Source organism: Erpetoichthys calabaricus, chromosome 9, assembly GCF_900747795.2.
Source record: "Erpetoichthys calabaricus chromosome 9, fErpCal1.3, whole genome shotgun sequence".
NCBI classification, from domain to species: domain Eukaryota; kingdom Metazoa; phylum Chordata; class Cladistia; order Polypteriformes; family Polypteridae; genus Erpetoichthys; species Erpetoichthys calabaricus.
In genome coordinates, this window is record NC_041402.2 from 39,338,733 (window position 1) to 39,362,369 (window position 23,637).

Sequence of the window (23,637 nt, forward strand, 5' to 3'; positions counted from 1 at the left end):
CATTGTAATGAAAGCATCTGTTGAATGTACTTCGTAGTAACATGATTTCTATAGACTCATGTCATATGGGGAAACTGTCAGGACCATAAAAATACTTTGTTGTAATAGTCTCTCACCTCGGTCTCTATCCTCTCTCTGCACCGCTGCAAAGCCCCGCCCGCCAAGCGTTCTGAAAAGTCTGAGTGAGTCGCCGTTGCCGGCAGTTCTCTCGCGGCCCGGCTGTCAGACGGCTGCGGACCGGTAGTGGGCCGCGGACCGGGGGTTGGGGACCCCTGGTTTAGAGAACTGTAAAAGTCTTGCATTGCCGGATACATTAATCTCTCCACTTAGTGTTTTTTTTACACATTCATATAATGAGCAGCACAGATTACATAAACATATAAATCAGGGGTGTGGAAATCAAATTTTTTTTCTACTTGTCCGCGAACAAGTAAACTTAGAAAATCCACTTGTCCGCCAGTTAAATTCACTTGTCCATAACCAAATAACAAAAGTGAAAAATAGTTTATTTTTTCTGATCTCTTTTATTGATACCAAAACTGCCTTCCATTTTAAAACTGAAAAAAGTTCTTTCAGGGAGTGGTATTTTGCCACCTTGCTCTAGAACATTTTATAAAAGATTCCCTTATCATTTTAACTCACTAATAAACAATGCCTTCATTATAGCTACACTAGTTCTGTTTCACATACTACAGTTACAGTGAAGATTTTTATAGATATTTCATAACCTTTGGAAACCGTTAGAATGTTTTCTTCTTTATTTTTAATAAACGGACAGCGCGAAACCAACTTGTTTTATATGAAATATTCGCTAATCAAAAACGATCTATTGACAGCTCATCAAAATTGAAGTTGTCACGCAATAAATTTCTTAACTCCTCAATATATCACAACCTACACGAAATCGCAAATTTCAGGAAAGATTAACTGCCTAACAAGCTTTGTTATGTGGTTAAAACAATTGTATTGTAAGTAAAATGACTGCATTTTTATGTAGAAACAATGAATTTTATCAATCTTCTTCTATAATACACTACCGTGGCTGTTCATTTGTCTGTCCAGGATTTTAAATCACCTGTAGCTTGCAAACCATTTCACCTTTTGACTTGAAATTTGGTACACATACAGTATACTACGTGACGTCTACTATCCGCTTTCGGGGTGATGATTTGTATTACTCTTTATTTTTATTTTATTTTATTGTTGAATCAACTCTCGGCAGTGCACAGCAGGGCGGCGCATGCGTATGGGAGCAGTTCTCATTCCCCACCACCTTCGCTAATCATTCTTGAGGCAGACTGAAGACTTATGGGCCAGTTTAAGTGAAAAATTAAAGAAAACGTACTAAGTAATTGCAACACAAAAACTAACTTAATCAATTTTAACGCGAAAAGATGCCAATGAAAGAAGAGAAGCAGCTACGGTGGAGAAAAGAAGAGCTGCTCAGGAAGCAGCAAGCGCATCAACCTCTGGGCAAACAAATGGTAAACGTACAGATAAAGAGTATGAAAACAAGGAATGCTCAAGTCATGTGTATTTATTCACTGCATGTTATCGTGCAGTACGCCGTTACTGGTAATATATAAAAGTTATTGATTATAATGAAAAATCATCAGATTACATCGTAATGTCGGCATAAAAAAAATGACCGCATCTCCAACCGTGTAAGTATTAGGGTAAAATACTTATGTAAGACCGTAAGAGTGCTTCCCCTTTGAAAAATCAGCCATCATTTTGTAAACAATATTGAAGACCAATTTGAGACAAGAAGAACATGCCTAAGTAGACTGTTTCCGCACAAAGTACGTACCCAAATGTTTAAAGTGTGTAAGTAGTGGTAAAATGTGCCCTGCACAGCACATATAATATTTTTTCTCCAGAAAATTGCACTTGTCCGTGGACAACTGAAACCAGAAAAAAACACGCTTGTCCGACGGTCAATTTACCCGTGTCGGACGAGTCGGGCATTGGATTTCCGCACCCCTGTAAATACACAATTTCTGCTGATTTCTTTGGACAGTGCTTCTAGGCAGAGTAACTGAATGGTACTCCACATTAATCTGTTACTCTCCCTTGGCATTCTGTTGCCTTCGCCCTTACTCTAGAAACTAAAGAGCTCAGCACATGTTTCAGGCATATATTTGTTAGAGAAAGACTAAAACTTAAGTCAGCATGTGTATGCCAGTGGTACCGTTGGATGATTAAATGCTGATCCAATAATTCACATGAAGGCAAATTTCACCTACTCACCAAGCAAATGACATCTTCAAAGGGAAAGCTGAGAACCATGCACTTATAACTGTGCTGTATAAACCTGCTGTACAAATCCAGGCAATATCATTTGTAATTGGTCAAAATATTTCTGAGCAGGTGGAAACAAAATGATCATTTATAATGTATCAGAAATGGTGCACGAAATTAGGAGTATCTTTTTATAAATTTCAGCTTTAATATGTTACTTCCAAACTGTCTCTAAGATAAACTGCAGCATTGTGCACCTTTCAGTGCTTTGTAAATGTACAAATAAATAAATTAAAACAATCAGATTTCAAAAGTGCATGCTGAGCTTCATGGACACTGTCTTGCTCTTTGTCCTAGAATTGCAGCTGCCGCTTCTAAAAAGCTAAAGTAAGGATGATGCACTGAGAGGGTAATACTCTTTGAAAAAATCTTTGAAAATGTGGATGGATGGTGCAGAGCTGGCAGAGATACATGAAGGATATGTAAAAATAATTTTTGTTCATTATTTAAATCAAAATGAAAGTGAGGCCAGTACTGAACACGCATTGTGGATATACAACTCTAACTAAGCCTGTTTCTTTCAAATATGTTAGGATAAGGAAATAGTAAAAGGAGTTGAAATACACATTCGAGAGATTAAATCAGTTCAAAAATAATTTCGTTTGAGGAAAACAAATCCAATTTAACCTAAATATGCATAATCAAAATCATTTAATTCAACTTGTTCTATTCTGCTTTATTAAAACAATATTTAGATTTATCACACACCAGTTAATGAGAAGTCAAGAAAATTGACACCTTTTATTAGCTAACTAAAAAGATTACAATATGCACAATGGCTAACATGGTACAACACCTAGTACTACATGCACCAGTTAAATTATTTTATCCAGTGCATTTCTGACCTTAGCTGGATTAAAATCTGAGTTGGAAACATATACAACATGAGACAGATACTCTGATTTAGAGAAGAAAAACAAGGGAACAGCAAGACTAGCTATGAGTAAAGGTCCTTTTAATCTTTTTCCATATCATATTCAAAAGTTAAAGTATTTCACTATTTTATCTACTCTCTCTCTATATATTATCCTAAGCCTAAAAGTGCAACGATTTTTTGCAACGATTTTAAGTGACATTTTTACGTCACGTTTTAAATCGGGCTTATTTTAAAACTTACATATATATGTTTGATATCATTCTTTTCAGAACTTTAATGTGATGTTGTAAGATTTTCAGATTCTAATTCCGTTTTTAAATTAATAAACTAAAAAATATCAAGAACTCACGGCCTGCGAGATGAGAGTTTGTGTGAAGAGATTTAACCATGCCTGGGGCCGGAAATAAAAGACAAAGAGTAGGACAGCTGCTGTACAGGCTTTTAAATGTTCGAACCGCCGCACGAGATGCAGATCACACAGCACGAGCAAGCCAGCAGCTGATCGAGCAAAGAGAAATGGTGAGCGACGGTGAAAATGGTAGGGAATGAGAACGGCGCCTGTATGCATGTGCCAAACAGCCGCCCTGCTGGCCGCTGCCGAGAGTTGATTCAACAATAAAATGAAATAAAAATAAAAAGAGGAACAACCTTGGAGGTCAATCATCACCACAAAAGTGGATAGTAGACATCACGTAGTATATGTGTACCAAATTTCAGGTCAATAGAGCGAATAAAACAGAGAATGTAAAATAGAATAATAAAAAAAAAAAAAACGCTAACCTTTACAAGTTTCATACATTTACACCGGCTATTACAGACTCAAATCAAATATATGTTTTTATTGCATAATAGTACTAGGGTGTTGTACCGTGTTAGCCATTATGAATGTAGAGAAAAGCCAAGCAAAATGACACCTTTTATTGGCTAACTAGAAAGATTACAATATGCAAGCTTTCGAGGCAACTCAGGCCCCTTCTTCAAGCCTGAAGAAGGGGCCTGAGTTGCCTCGAAAGCTTGCATATTGTAATCTTTCTAGTTAGCCAATAAAAGGTGTCATTTTGCTTGGCTTTTCTCTCTATTGCATAATAGTAACAATAAGGGCAACTCATTACTCAAAGTGTTTATTTTGTGATACGGCAAGGCTTGAACCCGTGACCTCATGCTACACTTACATAGATATTTGTAGATACGGAACACACATCAAATGCATGTATTCCAAATAATGATATATTTATAAGAAGATTGCTGAATCAGGTGCTTTTGTCCAAAGCAACTGTCGGTATTTTAGTCAAACCATTTAGGTCTTAATTCAAGCGCTATGTAAATGTAATGAATTATTATTCTTCACAGTTCATACACTATATATTTAAACACATACATTTTATAGGGTACATACACATTATGCATACAGTGTGTGCTAAAATGCATACATTTTATAGTGAAACACATATTGCATATGATATAAAAAATCTCACTATGTAATATGGCAAAATGCCAACACTATATACTGTAATAATAACTACTCTTTACATTTATATAGCGCTTTTCTCACCACTGAAAGCACACTCTATGCAGGGAGGACCTAGGAGGTGAACCTGTGATCTCCTTACTGTATAATGTTGATAGCTGTTAGGCCACAATTCCAACAGAGCAATGGAGGAATGGGTCTCCCATGTAGTCCCTATCGCATAAAAGTAACAAGAGGGGTGGGATCCCTTGTAAAGTCCAGATCGAGTCAAAGCAATGGGGTTTGGTGTCCCTTGACAATCTTGTTGAAGTACTTCGATGGGGGAAGCAGGCTTCCAATCGCATCGAAGCATGTAGTTTTTCCACAATTTAATAGCGAGTGTCAAGTGAAGTGGGGCTAGGGAATGGGAGGAAAGCAGATGTTTAGTTTCCTAAAATGCTGGTAAAATACCATTTTAAATTTTGGGTTTTCCAGTACCGGTATACTGCGCAAATCTAGAGCAAGCATGTTATTCCTACTGACACTGTGGAGTGATGTTGAACAGAATAAAATTCAATTCAAATATTTATTATTTAATTTAATTATAAATTCTAGAAGCTACTCTTTTAAACTGAAACATAAAGCATTAAATATTTTACTGGACTCATCATACCACACACATTCTCTGTTCACTCTCCTTTAAACCATAAAATGGCTTACATGTCTCTTTCTCTCAAAGCTACCAGATTTCATGGTAATACCTAACAATAAGATGTGGCACGAATTTAACTGTATTGGTTTTGTTTGCTTCTGGAGATCAATGACTTCCGTTGTATTTATGTTGTATGTTTGAACTGACATATTATTTATGGGAGCTTCAATGACTCAGACTCCAGATAGCTGGCTTCATCATGGTAATAATATATGAAGTAAATTTCTCAAACTTCATAGTTGTTGCTGAAAAAAATACTAATTCTGAAAGGTTACATGCTAGCTGCACACTAAAGTAAGAAGAAAAATGACAGAATGGAGATTAAGTGTTTGCAGTTAACAGGATTCTAAAAGTAATGTGAATATGCTTAATATGAAAGAGAAACAAAACTTAATAATTATATTCTTATATCGATATCGAACAAAATAATGGACATAAGTATATAATTTAATTTTATCCTAAGCACACAATGCTGAATTCTTTGCTGCCAATATTTGGACAAAGAGAAAAAACTTTGAATAATAATTTAAGTAACATAAATAAATTATGGACATAGCCATTTCAATTATTAAAAAAATAAGGATTGCACTGACAAAGACAACAGAAATGGAATATTTAATGCAATTCTGTGCAGTAGTTGGTGATGCTACCTCAAAGTTCCAGAGTCCCAGGTTACAATCCTCAAGTGTCGCAAAATACATAGTTTGCATATTTTTCAATGTCTATGCCTATTCCCCGAGGTCAAGCATGTTCATTTACCCTGACAGTCTAAATTAAATTGCCCAGATGTGAGAGAGTGGTGCACTGTCTGGTTAGAATCCTCCACAAACAATTCTCTTGAGACAGGTTCTGGACCATTGACATTACAAGCTTATTAGCTGGGTCTAGACAATGAATGGATATAATTTTGATTTGAGTACTACAGGCAATCTGTACATCAAGAAGTAACTAAAGTTAACATCAATGTAGACATACATGGTAATAAGTGTGAGGGATGGCCGGCAGTTTATCCCGGCCAAAACCCCCAGGCCGCTAGAGGAATTCCTCCCTGCAACATGGAGTTGCCCCAAATTCCCGCAGGGCATTATGGACAATGGAGTTCAGCTGCACAGCCCTGCTGGATACCATGAGTTTATTGAGTATTGTGGAGGTGGAGGTGCTTTGTGCACGTTATTGTAATAATAAATTCATTATTGGGACTTTACCTGATGTTTTGGCGTGTTGTCTGTGGGTTTGGAGGTGCAACAGTGCCCCCTAGTGCCACAGTGGCATAGCCGGCAGGATTCTCTGGCCGTCTGTTTGGCAGAGAACCTGATAAAAGAAAAAAAAATCTGTGCACAGAACCCAAAGACAGCGTCATGACACGCAGATAAAAATCGCCAAACCCAATTCATCAAGACCGTCATGGGGAAGAAGAAGACAAAGCAAAATGGCAGCACAAGTGGAGGTCAAGCGCTCGACGTTGCCTACACTCAGGCCGAGACTCGGAGCGGCTACGCATATCGGGAGAAGCTTCCGGATGATGGTGACTACAACGAGGTATGTGCCGGGGACGAGTTTGAGAACATTTTTAAAATAACGCATTTTGTTCCGTGCTCATACCTCATAGAGATCGTCCAGAGGTTCTGCGGGAGACCGGAGATAATCCCGAAGACGGTAGTGCGCTCACACCCAAGCCTACGAGCAAGGAGGACTTCTGCATGCAGTGTGCCGGCAAGGGACACATGACCTAACCCGAGGGATTCTGGGAAGGAGAAGGTCCACGTCCAACTGCGTTCTACTTCACCCAAGAAATGACGGACTTCGACTTTACGAAGGGGGAGGCGAGCGAAGCATCATTCACCCCATGTAAAGGTAAGGAGGTCCGGGAAATGACTGATCGGTCCCCCGATAAATTGAAACAGGCAGATCGCAGTCAGCCGGAGAAGGCACCACGGGCCTCCGGAGAAAACTCCAAATCCCAGCTGCCTTTGCGAAACCCCCCAGAGCACATGCCAGGAGTGGGAGTGTTCATTGGCTCACGGCTGGAAGGTAGGGCTGATGATGGCTCGAGCCTACATCCGGCTGATTCAACTAATAATAATATGGATGTCCGGGAGCTGGAGAAATTAATCCAGCCTGTGCACAGTTTTTTTTTTTTTTACAGATTGTGACGACAATTAAGAAGATCGTCAAGGAGCTGGGAGCAGCGGCCGAAGCACCTTTTAAACAGGTGGATGAGTACCTGCGTCGATTTGGTCGGGAGCCTCCCATAATGATTAATGCGGCGGTACAGGTAAGAATTACCGGTACCATAAATGAAAAGGGGACGCAGAGTGAAACAGGCCCGCAAATAATTAGTAGCGGGTTCCAAGTAACCTCAAGCCATACAATAGAGTTTGGAACGATGACCGAGTGTTCAATTGAAGAAGCGAATGAACCGGAGCAGTGGGATAGTGCTGCCACCCGGAACGAGGCGATCCTAAAGAGATTGACACCGGTCATTCGTAAATCGAAAGGGGTGCAAACAGCAAAGTGTCTCTCTCTAGTGCCACATAAGATGCAATTATAGAATTCCACAAACACTCCAACAGAAACGATAAAAATATTGAAAAAGTTACAAAATCTTCAGTAAATGTATGTCTCATATTATTTTCAAGATATACTATCAAAGACCTACTAAGGAAAACAGATACACAGATTGTGAAACTGTAGTACAGAATCTGGTCACCATGCAAAACTTGTAACGGTCGACCCCTTACCCAGCCGGCAGCTACACCTCCAAGACCTGTGGCTTGGATAATTTACTGAGGTTAAATCTAACTATCAAGCTGTACCTTTAACAAATTAAACTTTTCCCCCACAATTGACGGTGTAAATATAAGCACACAAAAGCAGATATGTAAAATTAAATGATTAATTATATTAAATGAAATAACAAGACAAATGCAGACTAGAAATATAAACATATATAAATGTAAATATCCCTCCACTACAGCAACAATGAGACACCACCATATATAAATACAACAAACCCTCCCTTGCCCCTGTAACATATAACAAACAACAACAATGAATGACATACGGAATGAAAGATCGTGAATTTGAGTCCGGTTATAAAAACTGTCCTGAATACGGATGACTGAACTAGAGATAAATGATTTGTTTGATTTTCCCGGCAATTGGAGCAACCTCACCGTGATTCCTTGGCGTGTGGTGGATGACGTTCCGACCCCAGGGTCTCTGCAGATGAGGGATGGAAGACAGTCTGGCAAAATGAAAAACAAACTGGTGCGAAGGCGCGATGTAAAAAAACAGCAGGTAAGTTGAATCCGTGGTTGAAAAAATTGTCTCCTTTCTTTTCTTCTCTCCTTCTCTTCTCTCCTGATTGCTTAAACAGTCCTGTGACGGCTGTAATTGATTAATAGTGAACAGGTGTTTTCCAGGTTTGGGGTTGCGGTCTCCTTCCATCATCCATTCACTGACACACACATAAACAGCAAACGGGACAATGGAAACAAGACGCACTAAGTACTAACATTTGACAACACTATGATGTGGAGACAGAAAACTATGTAGCCCCGCCACAAACTTATACATTCTAAATAGCAGTCATTTTATTGGAGCAAAGCAAATAATTTCCATTCAACAGAACTCCATCTGCTCTTTTTCAGTGCAAGGATTGTATTTTTCTTCAACTATGAAATAATGCTTTATTTATTCACAGTCTGTACTCTTATTTGAACAGCTGGATTTCAATAATAATGATTTGCTGGAACACTAAAATCAATTTCCCAATGCATTACATTGCATGTCCCATTTTTTCCTCTCTCTCAAAAGGGCTACTCTGCACTTACATTGTTATAACTAAATCTGAGCTGAGAAAACAAAACGTTTTTTGCAACATACATATTAGTTTTAATAATTCTTACCTACATTCTCACCTACCTAATTTCTGGGTTGCATAGAGCCACCTAAGTGAAGCAAACTCTTCTGAACTTGCACACAAGGCCTACTTGTTATCAACTCATAAACATAAGTAATTCAATCCTCTACATCATACTATTAGTGGAACCATGTTATAATTCATTCTTCCATCAGTTTTCTGAACTCATTTTATAATACCAGGCAGCCGAGAGCCATAGCAAGGAGTGTCATGAATGAGGCAAGAAACAACCCTAGAGTGGAGTTGAGATCTTCACAATGTGAATCCACACAACCCCGATAAAACAGAGCCAGAAATTAACCTAACAAGCATGTTTCTGGAATGTTAAAGAAGTTAAATTAGCCAGAGAAAGACTAAGTAAACAAGGGAAGAACATGCCAGCTTCACACAGACTGCAACTGATATTGGAATCAAACTAAACTCCTGAATATAATCAGTTGGCTGCAGTAGAATTGTGCCTCTGTGAGATTCAATTTTAAATTAGAATTACAAAAAACTGTAACCTAAAACAGAACTAAAATATTTTTAACTAATATAAGATAAAATTATTACTTGTACAGCAAAAAACAATAAAAAAAAAAAAAAAACAACTGTCAGAAAGAAATATACTTTCTGTCATTCTGCAATTTTGATTTGTTTAATCAAAAAGCTTCTTATGGCTGACATTTCTTCTTAAACTACGAGAAGATACTTAAACAAATTCTTGGAGAAAGAACAAAGCTGTTTGTTTTTGTACAACCCCTGCTTGTTCATTTATTTTCATACTCACGTTCTATAGTTCAGGACTATCGGGAGAGTGAACCCCTTCTAGCAGCAACAGGTGTAATATTACATAAACCTGTAATATTTGAACTATTCAGTAACATATCAATGTCAAAAAGAAAAGGTTGATTTCTTCCTCCATTTATGTTTGGAGGTCTTGTTGTCCTCTACATAGCAACTGATGATATTGCTAAATTACAGCAAAAGGCAAATGTATTATAAAACCTGCTATTCTTGATCTTTTGGGCCACAAATTGGTAGGTTAAGGGAAATTTAAACTAAAGTCCAATACCCACCATAATCCAATGTCTGTCAAGAAATGCTCACATGTAAAAAAAAGTTGGAGGCAACCAACACATTACACTTCAGTGCTTTGGCTTGCATACAGTAGTCTTCCACTTGAGGCATATTGACTTCCATTTTCTAAAATAGGACTATGGGTGAAACAGGCAACACACTGACTATACAATGGAAATCCAGTTCTTACATGACAATAACTTGTCATATCAGTGGGTTCTATTACTTGTAAGTTTTCTGTTTTGAGGTGTATTTTTTCTATTATTTTGTGGCTGCATGGGTCATTGTAATTTAGTTAGTTACTAATTTCTGCATTCCACAGAGCAAACCCTTCTGAGTTTATTCACAAGGCTGTTGTTTTGGCATCCCCTTTGTAGATTAGCCTGTAGGGCTGAAAAGATTTATACCCCAAGAAGTTTTCAAGCATATATTTTCTGGAACAGTCGACAGCATGTCCTGTGCTTCCAGCAAACAATATATTTTGTGCGCCAGCAAGTCCTAACAGTGTGCACACTTCAAGTCAGCTGAAGTATGTGTGAGCCCTGAGAGTTAACAGGCCGTGTACATGAGTGACTCGTGAGTGTTTTATTATACCCAAACAAAATACATAGAACATTTTCAATAATGCAAAGAGACAACTTATGACATGTTTTCAATTGATGAAAACAAATTCTTACATGCAAATTATATAAAATCTTTCCTGGGAAATTTATCCTTGTGTTATTATTACCACTATAAAGATTAACAGTTATTAACTGATTAAACCAGGCTGGATATCATTTATGAAAAATAATCAAAATTAGCATACCTACAAAACAGAATGGGGTACATAGTTATAAGATTTTTCTAAATTAAAAAAGTATTGCTTCTATTGGATCTCAAACTGAGTTTGGAGTTCCACTATTGTGGCACAGGATTTCCCAGGAAAACTAAAGAATGTTATCGCTCAGTGATTGGGAAACACCATCTTGTTCCACTTTTTAAAAATGAGAACCACACTCAGTCTGCCAGTTTCAAGCCACTGTCCTAGCACTCAGATCAATAGTGAAGAAACACTGATAAAATGCAGTGATTTCTGAACAGCCTTATCTGTTCTCCAGCCTTGTTACCATGTACTTTTTTAATCATCACAGTGACCTCAAACGCAAAACTGTAACTAAAAGTAAAGATTCTGCCACTGCATCTACCAAGGAGGGTGTATCAAACAGGTTTAGGACTTCATTAAAATGCTGTTCCCCCTATAACTTGCCTGGTTCAGGTAAATCATTAGAACATTGGCTAGGGATCTCAAATTCCAGTCCAGCAAAAACAGGTCACTAATTAAGAAAAGCGTTAGAATGAAAACCTGCACCCACTACAGCCCTCCAGGGCTGGAGTTTGAGATCCCTGTTCTAGGCCATCATTTTCTCTTAAGGAATATACTTAATGTCCAGACTGGAAACACCAGGCACCAAGCTTTTACCTAGACTTTGAAGTAATGTTCACCATGGTCTGGTGCCTTGAGACCTATCAGGTTCAGATACCTCATTGGCACACCACCTGCAAGGGTGTCATGCTAAACGTGTCACAGTCTTGGATGTGACCAACATAATTCCAAGGTCTATATTTCTTAACATTTCTGGATTTGCAGCTACTGTATTTTTTTTTTTAATTTGATTGATTATCTTTCTGCTTATTAAAGGGCAAATAAGTTTTGCAAGGTAAAGATATTTTAGATTTTCTTACCGAAAAATAGGAGTATGGCCAGGTTTAGGTTTGCTCCAAGTGAAATGTGAGGGAACAGAAAGAAATTGTTCTCCAGTTGCATCTTTCTTTAGTGCATGCTGTGCATCATCTACAGGAGAATCCAGTGATGGAGATATATTCCCTGTGTCATCAAGACATTGATCAACCTTCCCTGAAAGAGTAGTTGTCTGATCCTGAGAGGTTTTCCTGGTCTTGGTAGGTATGTCTGCTTCAGTGGGGCAGCACTGAAACTGTGTTAAACCAGAAATAATCCCCTGTCCACTTTGAAATGAAGTACTGCTTAACCAAGTATCATCAATCACACTACTTCGAGGTGAGTGTCCTGGAGAAGGTGTTGGTGAGTGATGTGGAGACAGAGAACTTGGATAGCAAATATCAGCACTGGAGTGACGTCTTTTGCCACAAGGGGAAGTTGGTCTTGATGAAGGTCTTGAAGGTGGCCTTGGACTTAGCCAGTTTTCATCTGTTATGCTGCTCCTAGGTGAATGACATGGTGACTGCCTTGGAGACAATGAATGGGCATAGCCATAGGTGGCTTGCCATAATTCATCGCCAGGACAACGTCTTGGAGACCCACCAGGTGAGGTTGAAGGAGATACTATATTAAAGCGGGCTGCTGCCTCATTCAGTTCAGATTCAACATCATCATAAACATGTGAAAATGACTCACATGAGGAAGCATCAGAGTACCAACTCCTAGAAGAAAGACTACTAGCAGGACTTGGACTTAAGGAGGTATCTCTGTAAGAATGATCAAGTGGAAGGTACAGGTGGTCCCTTAACAAGGGGCTTTTACTGTAGTCATTCTCTGGACTGTTAGCCTGAAGTGCATGTTCATTTGCTTCTTCAATTTCTTGCTGACAATTTGGAGAAATAGAAGTTATCTGAATGCTTGGGCACTCAAATGTTTTAGGACCTCCCACTGGGCTATATTTAAGCTCCTGGACATCACAAGACCCCTCATAACTTTTGTGAGCTTGTAACCGAAGTTGTGGTGAAATGATTGGAGACAGAGATTGTAATCCATGTCGGGGGATGCTTATACCCTGGTTAGCAGATGGAGGCTGTTCAATGTTAAACATGTAAAATGAAGCACTGTCATCTGGTTCCAGCTCTAGAAAAAATAAAGATAAACAAAGAAATGTTGATAGCACAGGCATACAAGATATTTAGCTTCAGTAATCTAAAGAGGAGATTTATTTGCAAATGCTATATATAGTAAATTATTAATGGTCAAATGAAAATTAATTCATAAATCCAGATCAGGTTTATATGCCTCAAGACTTTCTTCAAGTTATTAATACATAAAGAAAAGTTAAACACAGATCATTATGTAATAACTAAAATACTAAAATAAAAAATTAAAGGTATATCATACTAGAAGATACACATCCCTACATTTAAACCAAAAAAAAATACTTAGGCAAAATGATGAGGGTTTGGAAGTACACAGTTATTCTAGAGTATTCCCTGTTTTTTTGTGTTCTTATATCTATTCACCACGCAATGTTAAAATTTTAAATTATCAAAGACCTTCACACTTCACAAGCAGTCTGTAAACTTAAATGACTACAGCATATACTGTACTTACATTACAGCACTCCAGTAACAATGTCATTTATTAACTTTTTAATTAAGGTTCTTTCAATATTTAGCATACGTGTTTAAGAAATACAGAATTTGAATGGTTTCTGGTAATAAAAGATATGCCACTGTATATTTCACATTTTTAGCTTTAATTAACAGTATACTGTATAGGTAAATATATAAAGTAATAGAATGAATGTTAGATTTAAACATATGAAGTGGTGAAGGACTATTCTCCCCTAGTTGATTTTCTGTATTACTTTGTGTTTTCTACAGATCTTTTAATGGGATAATGAGAAAAACATGAGAGAAAAACAATAAAACTAAGGTTTGGACTAGTGTTTTTGAATTGCTTTGATTTGTTTTATTTATTTTTTTTGTTGTTCTACAAGGCAATCAAAAATGTCTCAATTAAATAATTAAGGTAATCCTTTTCACTATTTTGGTTAATAATCAGGTTTGATTTAGGCCAGCTCTACACAATTTAAAATTGTACTAGTATTGCCTCTTCTAACCAGAGTTATGCTATTCGCCCATTGGATTTACAGGCTCATCATGCAACAATCAAAATAAATTTATGAAAACTAAAATAAATCGTGCAATTCTAAGATGTTGGATAAAGGGTGCAAAGCTACTGCTAAAGCACTGGGCTCACCAAACCAAAATTAGAGCTACAATAATTACCTCTATACAGTATTCAATATATCCATAACTGCCATTCAAACCTTTCTAAGAACAAGGCCTAAAATGTTTTACAGTTTTTTCAGTTCATAGAACAACATGCAAGATTCTACAAGCCTCTTTCTCCACAAGTAAAGCTATGATTCCATCGTCATCAAGACACTGGGCAATAGTGAGACCAGTGGTAAGAGTAACAAGACAGAAACCAGCTCACTTCCAAGAACATGAGTTTTGACATAATGTTTGCAGTGAGAAACTATGTAATCACTGCAGGAAACTTCAGTAATTGTCATTAAAGAAAGCATAACTATGCAATAAGTCAAGTTAACACACCACACAATAAAGGAAACCAATTACCTTGAGGGAAAAACAACTCTTTCGTAGCACTCGATATAAGTTTATGTACGTTAGTCTTAACATTTAAGAAATTAATTAAATCCTAAACATCTGCCCTTATAAATTTCACAAACATACAAGGCAGACAGTTACATTGGCTATCATTTTTTCTTCCATTTTTTCCCAAATATTTTATTAAAACACATATATTGTGAAAAATACATATTGATGCAAACAACAAAGTTATATGGTGACACTGCTCTTTGTCATTTACTTCTCAATGTTAATCGGCAGTTGATTAAGAAATAAAAAAAATGTAAAATTAGTGAATGCAGCTATTTAAGAATAAAAGAAGAAATGGGAATCTTAACAAGTGAATTGTAACAAAAACCTGTAGCCACTGTGGCCTACTAGGACAGAACTGTAGCACCATTGTTTATATCAAGCATGCATGCTGTGGTTAGTGCTAACTGAACATATTCACTAATTTAAGAATATTAGCAGTCTATTGCACTTACTCATGAAGATAACTGTTGCAGGATAAACTAATATGGAATTTCCAACACTCATATTTTTCACGAAACATAAATAAAATCACTAAAGGGGATTATGGTATTGTCAAATCATAATATGTTTTGCATAAGGTTCTCATTCATGTTTTCATTTTATACTCCAAGAACAGTAGTCAAGGTCAAAAAAGTACAGTATACCCTTATGTATTATTTCTCACTAATGTCATAAAAACTGTACCTGTGGGGTCCATTAAGCGATGATTTAATTAAACATTTTACAAGATATACTACAATGAACTGCATTATGTTAATTTACTTGCTGTGTACTGCAGATACTGCATGTACAGGGACATAAAAAGGCTAAAGGTACCAATAGCCATTCAAGAATTACTTTACAGTCCTCAAATACATGCTGCTCTTACCCAGGCCTGTGTTTCAGATACGAGTTAAGTATAATACACAGCAAGTGCCTACTTTTTGAGGAAAAGTTGTGCATTAGGTGTCCATCTGACATTCAGTCCAGAAAAAGACAGTAAGATATACTCCAGTATGGTGGTACAATGCTGTTTTCCAAAAGGATCACTCTAACATTGTTGTAACTATAATAAAATCTAAGAAAGATTTTGTGTATGAATCTGGCACAACTGTTGTCATCTCACACCAAGGGACGAATTCTTACAATGTACTGCATTTGGTACAATGAAATTTAAAAGATCCCCAAAAAATTAAATATTTCAGTAAATTATTTTTAAAATTCTATTTCTCCAAAGATCTACAAGATCATTATGCACATTTTCTGATCCTTGGCCCAGCAGTATGCTTTATAAATTAACTTGAAAGAAGTACACTTGAGGATTATTGTATACACAAAAAAAAAAAAGGCAAATAAAATTATGTAGCCACTTTATCAGATACAACTACCCTTTATTCAATTCTAACCGTGAAAACATTGAATAAGGAAAAAAACTCTACATAATTAAAAAAATAAATAAATAAAAAATTTTGATTTTACTTATATGTCTCTCTTATAAGGACGGTCAAGGACAACATACATAAATAACTGAAAAATGGTGGCAAATAAATAAATAATACAAATAAATAGATAAGTTAACATAAAAACTATCTATATAGCATATCACATAACAAACCAGGGAAAACGGGAACGGCCATGCTCGCATATATAGTGTGTAAAAGTGTAAAAATTTGATCAAGAAATAACAGAGTTATAGATGAAAATAGTTACGGTGGCGCCATTGCTGCAGCTTGCACTTCATCAGACAACAGCTTTGCACAGCAACTTGAAATTGCAATGCGTCAGTCTGTTGCATCCGCGTTATCTGTGCCAAGAAACTTGCCATCACAGAATGATGGCAAGAAACTGGATGCATCAGTAAAAGCTGAAATGGTGGCGTTTCAGAGCAACGGCAAGCGCGGGCGTTGTTTAGAACAAGTGTATCAGTATCTGATGATTTTGCCGCCTACTTCAGTGGAGGCAGAGTGTGCTTTCTCAGCGGCTGGCGTACTTCTGCACAAAGGTGCGCTCTTGCCTGGACGACCGCACGCTGGACACGTTGTGCTTTCTACGCTCTTATTACCACAACGAAAGATACATGTACTTATATGACAGCCTGAACTGCTTGTAGATAAGGTTAGTCTTATTTGTGTCAACATATTGCAGTAGTTTTATTAAAAATAAGTGTCGGTCATTCTAAAACCGTTCACATGTGAGATGCCCGTGCACTGTGTCATCCCGGGAATGAAATGCGGGATTCCCGAATTCCCGGAAATGGATTCCCTATAACAAACCCATAGAAACCTATTTAAACACACAACTTTTTAAGTTAGCTTTAAAAAAAAAAAAAAAACAACAACAACAAAAAAAGGGCAATTGTAGTAGACTGTGTAATATAAAATAGGAATTTCATAATCTGGAAGATGTACTGCAAAATGAGAAACCACTAAATAATGGGTTTCGTGTAGGGAGCAGGAATTTTTTTATTAGAACATGACAAATTAGGAAAGAGGTGCAATTGTGTAACATGTTCAAAAGACAGATGGGACCAGTATTAAAGCAAACTTTATATATTTGCAAAATAATTTTATAAGATGTGCAAGAGGGAACTGCTGCACAAGTGAAATAAAAACATTTTTGTTACTGTGCATTTTGTAATCCATATTACTAACCGAGAATGGTAAACCGAATATGGACACAGGGACATGCTCGTGGATGCAGGAGACATAGTGCGCAGGTGCCACACAAAGCCCCCCTCCCCAGAGTGAAACGGGAGAGACTACGAACGTGCCCAGGCGCCACACAAAGCCCCCCCGCCCCAGAGCAAAACGGGAGAGACTACGAACCGTCTGACATGCCGCAAACCAGGCTGGCACGGCTCCAAAAAGAAACAGCTCGACTGACCGAGCTACAAAGTGAAATGGGACACACTACGGAGTCCGCAGTGGTCCACAATGCACCGCATAATAGTACAGAAGGAGCTCCGTATTAACAGTGGGGGGCCCCAGAGTAACACGGGCGGACGCCCGTATTAAACGTATGTCATCCTCACACGTCCAAACTATACAGCATAGGTGGATCACATTACAGTGATGCATTATTGATAATACAGTAAAGATCACAGTATCGCAAACAAATGGAAATTATTACTCGACAAAGGGAGAATATAATCACCACGGACCAGGTGTCATTGAAACAAAAGCAGGATAAAGCGAGGTCAGAAATAAATGACAGAGTAGAAAACAAAGTAAAACATCATAAAGAGGTTAAAGAACGGGGCCAAACACATGGACAGCAGGTTACAGATAATGAAAACTGGAATTCAACAGCTTCAAAAAAATCTGGGCACGAAACACATGCACAGCAAGATACAGAATATGAAAGCAGAGGAAAACGACAGTTAAACGTCCACACCACACAGCAGAGGCAGACCCAGAAGGTGCAGGCGCCTACATCGCACGTCGGAAGGCGCGGGAAAGTACAAAAGGCAAAGGCGCCTACACAGCATGGTGGAACCCAACATAATACGGAAGGCGCAGGCGTCACCGCCATATTGTGAGTGGCACTACCGTCACCGCCATATTGTGAGTGGCACTACTGCGAAGTGAAATTAGGAATAATGTGCTGCTTGGGATCATACAAAACGCTGAACGCGACCCACCTGGATACGATCAATGAACGCAGGCGCCTACAACGCGCGTCTGTAAACTGCGGAAGCAAAGCTGGCATGGGTTCAAAACGAACGAGCTCGACTGACGGATATACAAACACGAGGCCGTCTGGATAAACTCAATGAATGGAGGCACCTACAACGCGCGTCTGAAATGCCGCGGGCAAGGCTCCAAAACGAACGAGCTCGACTGATGTATTTCAGGATACCCAACGCCGGGGGTAGGCGAGCGAAGCGAGCAGGGGGCGGAGCCCCCTTGTCTTATGATCTATACTGCAATACTTATCATTTCTGCTTTAAAATGATGCATAACCCTGGGTTTTTTTGTTGACATTTTTATGAAGAATACTGTTAGTTAGTTTCTTATACATATTAGTATCTTACATCATTGGTGAACAGTGTACCTCACTGAAGGAATGCATAAGCCTACTTAAGTTAAGTCTTTTGAAACTACTTCTGGTTATTAGTGGTAATATCCTTCCCAGGGTACAGCCGCTTGTTCTTCTCTGGCACTGAGCCAATGTAAAAATGTATTTTAATGCAGTGCACTTTTTTCCTGTGTGAAGAAAGTAATTCAATAAATACTGAAGGAGCCTTTTGTTTATTTGTGTAGTAAAACATCACCATTTTCATGTTCTAAGTAATGCTCCTGCAGTTAAACTTTCATTGTTCATATGCTATTGCCTAAAAGAAAGACAACAGACTTTTGAAAAGATGGGAACAGAACAGTTGATTCCTTATGAATTATGCCCTCTTTAGTCTATACCAGGGGTACTCAATCACGGTCCTGGAGGTCCGCAGTGGCTGCTGGTTTTTGTTCTAACCTGGTTGCTTAATTAGAAAGCAATTCTTGCCAATAATTTAATTTCATGGCTCGTTAGTGCTTTTACTCTGCTATGTCAGGTCATTCTCATATCCTGGATTTTCTTCCTCTTTCTAAGGATATCATCCGAATGATCTGAATGCTAAAATGGATGAGTGATTCTTAGTCCTTCACTTTTTTCTCTTCACTTTCCTTCCAAATATTTAATTAAACCAATTAGTGCACGATAAATACAGAGGTGTAAATGGTAACAAGCTAAATGGAGAAATGCTGGTCTCTTTTGTCATTTGCATGTTACTGCTAATAAGGAGCAATTAAAAACCAAGACTACAGCTGTTTAAGACTAAAATAAGCAATAAGGGTTCAAAATCTTAACGAGCGAGACAACTAAAGTGAAGCAGATGTGTTACTTGAGCAGTAAGTGCTTCTTATTAAGCAACTGGGTTGGAGCAAAAACCTGCAGCAACTGTGGACCTCCAGGACCGTGATTGAGTACCCCTGGTCTATACATTCAGCTTCACTACAAATTGCCATTAAACTCAGTTTGAAGACTTTACAAACCTCATGGGGAAAGTGAATGAAAAGAGTATAAGGGTAGTAATGGCCCTTAGAATAGGGCAACAGGGAAACCAAGGGAGAGCAAAGAGGCAGGTAATCCTAACCCTGAAAACTAGGATGGGCCTAGACCCTACTCCAACCCTAAGTTTAAACAAGGGGACCTCTAGCCTAAGGCTAACCTTACAAAGTAAGGAGAGAAGTTTGTTATGCTAGAGCTTCTTCCAAGTCTACTGCAGGCAAAAATAAATCAGGTCAGATCAGGTTAGGCTGGAGGGCATGCACTGGTACAGCACGCTGCCACACCTACCGCATGATAAAACAGCTTGGGATCCTGGTTGGCAAAAACACAACCCCCACGGAAAAACCACCCTCCGGAAAAGACCATCTATTTGTCACAGGCAGGTGTTAAGTGGGTGTCCCCTTGGTCTGGTTCAGCCACTTGAGTCCTCAGCAATGAGGATCCTGAAAGCTGGATCATCCACGGGGTAGAAGTGCCGTAACTGATGCTGCCTCACAATGCAGGTATTAGGCATCATTCGGGATTCTGTGAGCAACCACTCATTCGAGACAAAGACAAACCAGCAGTACCCATGGATTCTCCAAAGAGAAGCATTACCAAAAGAGTAAAATCTTCGTCTCAGGTCACTGGATAGCGTTCATGTCTCGCAACCATACAGCAAGACAGGAAGCACCAGGACTCTGAAGACTTGGACCTTCGTTCTTTTGCATAGATATCAGAAGCACCACACATCCTTTTCTAGCGACCTTATGACCCCCCATGCTCTCTCAATCCATCTACTGACTTCATAGAAAGAGTCACCTGAGACATGAATGTCACTACCGAGGTAAGTAAGCCTCTCAACAAGGTCGACACTCTCCGTCAACAGACACACTGCTGATGGCTGTGCCTAACAGGTCATTAATGGCCGGGATCTTGTTTTTTATCCAGGACACTCATAAGCCCAGACACTCAGACTCCTTACTCAGTCTCTCGAGACCCCCAATCAGAGCCTCCATTGACTCCGGGAAGATCACAGCATCGTCAGCAAAGTCATGATCAGTGAATCTTTCTTTAGCAACAGATGCCCCACAGCCTCTGGACCCTACGACCTTGCCCAACACCCAGTCCATGCAAGCATTAATCAGATTGCTCTTGCTTGCAAAAATAAATACTTCACTGTAATTCAAGGTCTGAACAGCAATCTCCAATTTTTCACAAATGATAAGAAGAAGGCAAATACCATGTTGCTAACATTGATCATGTTTATTTATTAGTAAACTATTAAGCAAACTTTAAAGGCTAATCTTTATACACTTCACTCTTGCAGAATCTATCACTTACAGGTTCTCAGTATTCAGGTTTAAAAAGCACAATGAATGGCGTAATGCAGTAACAATATTAAAGCTATTATCAGAGAAACAATAATGAGAGAGACAGAGGGCATTTTGTCAATCAGCTTAAGTGGGATAGCTTGTGACCAATGGTGCTCTGGAAACAAATTCACACAACTGTGTGTGCTAGTAGATGTCAACAACACATGGGTGCTGTGCTATTAATATCCTGACTTAAAGCAGCAGCCACCCACGAACAAAAGTCTTGCGTGCAGGTTACCGACTGATGAAAGGTTACAAGGACTACAAAGTATTCTTTATGTGTTTAAGAGGAAACAGATAAAGCAGGTGGAACTCAAAATACATTCTTTTTAACTATTTGCGTTCACGTTAAAACATACATTTATAAAGGTCAGAAGTGCTAACCACTGTTACTGACAGCCATTTCATTAATACATGCACATCTCAGCCTTCCCACCTGCCTCTGTAAAGCTTAAAAGAATGAAAGCTATAGGCAAATAAACAGAAGTGATTATGAAAATGCTTGGCTAATGTAACTATATCTGAGTGTGTCTTAAAAAAGGATGAATTTCTTGTTTTTGCTCTTATTTTCTAAGTATTAAAGGATGAGGACAGAACCCCTTAAGGTTTGTGTCTTAATATAGTGTGCCTAAAACTCAGTACATAATGATAACATCATAATTAACTTTTTGCATTGGCTTCACACTCACCTTATGGAAAGTACTTGTTGAAGAATTAAATACCTACCATATCATGTTCAAAATGATGCTGTACAACAATTAATGCTGCAGCCTCACAGTGGCAAGAAAACAACAATCAAATGCCAGCCTGGTCTTTTCCTGTGTGGAGTTTGCACATTCTGCTTGGGTCTTTGTGCGTTTTTTTCACTTTTTGAGTATTCTGTCTTTTCTTCCACATTCCAAAGCTATGCAGGTTAGGTGTAATGGCAACTCTAAACTGCCCTAGTGCAAAGTCAGGTCCTTACAATTGGAATTCCCTAAATTTGGATCAAGTAGTGTTGGAAAATGGATGAATGGAATGGAAACTAAGGGGTTCACAATATGGGCAAAATTATATGTCCATATGTTCCCAAAAAAGATGCCTCACAGGACAGCATTTTACATTTTACTTAGTGATATGGCTAAAACAAGCATTACAAAAGACACTGAAACAAATTTCTAAAACTTCTATCTACCATTTTATCATTATTTTATGTACAGTGATCCCTCGCTATATCGCGCTTCGCCTTTCGCGGCTTCACTCCATCGCGGATTTTATATGTAAGCATATTTAAATATATATCGCGGATTTTTCGCTGCTTCGCGGGTTTCTGCGGACAATGGGTCTTTTAATTTCTGGCACATGCTTCCTCAGTTGGTTTGCCAAGTTGATTTCATACAAGGGACGCTATTGGCAGATGGCTGAGAAGCTACCCAACTTACTTTCTCTCTCTCTCTCTCTCTCTTGCGCTGACGTAGGGGGGTGTGAGCAGGGGGACTGTGTGCAGCTGCTTCCTGAAGGACATGCTGCACAGTGCTTCGCATACTTAAAAGCTCAAAGGGCACGTATTGATTTTTGACTTTGTTTTTCTGTGGCTCTCTCTCTGTCTCTTCCTGCTCCTGACAGAGGGGGTGTGAGCTGCCGCCTTCAACAGCTTTGTACCGGCGGTGCTTCGCATACTTAAAAGCCCTATTGATTTTTTTTTTGACTGCTTGCTTTGCACTCCTTTGAAAAGGAAGATATGTTTGCATTCTTTTAATTGTGAGACAGAACTGTCTCTCTGTCTTGTCATGGAGCACAGTTTAAACTTTTGAAAAAGAGACAAATGTTTGTTTGCAGTGTTTGAATAACGTTCCTGTCTCTCTACAACCTCCTGTGTTTCTGCACAAATCTGTGACCCAAGCATGACATTCTAAAAATAACCATATAAACATATGGTTTCTACTTCGCGGATTTTCCTATTTCGCGGGTGGCTCTGGAACGCAACCCCCGCGATGGAGGAGGGATTACTGTACTGCCCTTTACAGAACAAATTATCACAAAGTGGTTTGCAAGACAAACAAGTAACAAACTTAGAAAAGTCTACTTGAGAAAAAGATGCATCAACAGTACATTAAAATCAACCGTTTATATCTGTAAAGTGCTCTTCAATGAGCAGTATAACAAGTTCACTAATAACAATTTTTACAAATCCATCCATCCATCCAATCATTACCTGCATAATGTATACTCAAAGAAAAACACAGTACAAAAAAGGAGTTCCAAGCTGATTAGCATAAACAGAACAATATCTGTCCATTTACATTATTATTAAACTATAGGCAGTGGTTTACTACACTACATGGTAGTAGATCAACAAGTTGAGCTGACAATATAGAGTATAAATGAGGATCGGTACAGTAGAAAATATATCACATTTCATCTATTAAAAGTCAAAATATAGCATATTTATTGTATTTTCAGACATAGCCAACTAAAATACAAGAGAAACAAAAGAGGTTTAAGTATGAGTTGAATGTGAACACAATTAGGTCGAGG

At 38.4% G+C, this 23,637-nt stretch overlaps 1 protein-coding gene across 2 annotated transcripts in view; it reads right to left on the reverse strand.

The window, feature by feature from the left end:
* nfatc3a (nuclear factor of activated T cells 3a) overlaps nucleotides 1–23,637 on the reverse strand; it is a 218,208-nt gene that overhangs the window by 115,735 nt on the left and 78,836 nt on the right. For both annotated transcript variants that reach the window (XM_028809336.2, XM_028809338.2), the window contains exon 2: nucleotides 12,047–13,181. In XM_028809336.2, coding sequence (XP_028665169.1) covers nucleotides 12,047–13,181 — 1,135 coding nt within the window. The remainder of the gene's footprint in view (nucleotides 1–12,046; nucleotides 13,182–23,637) is intronic.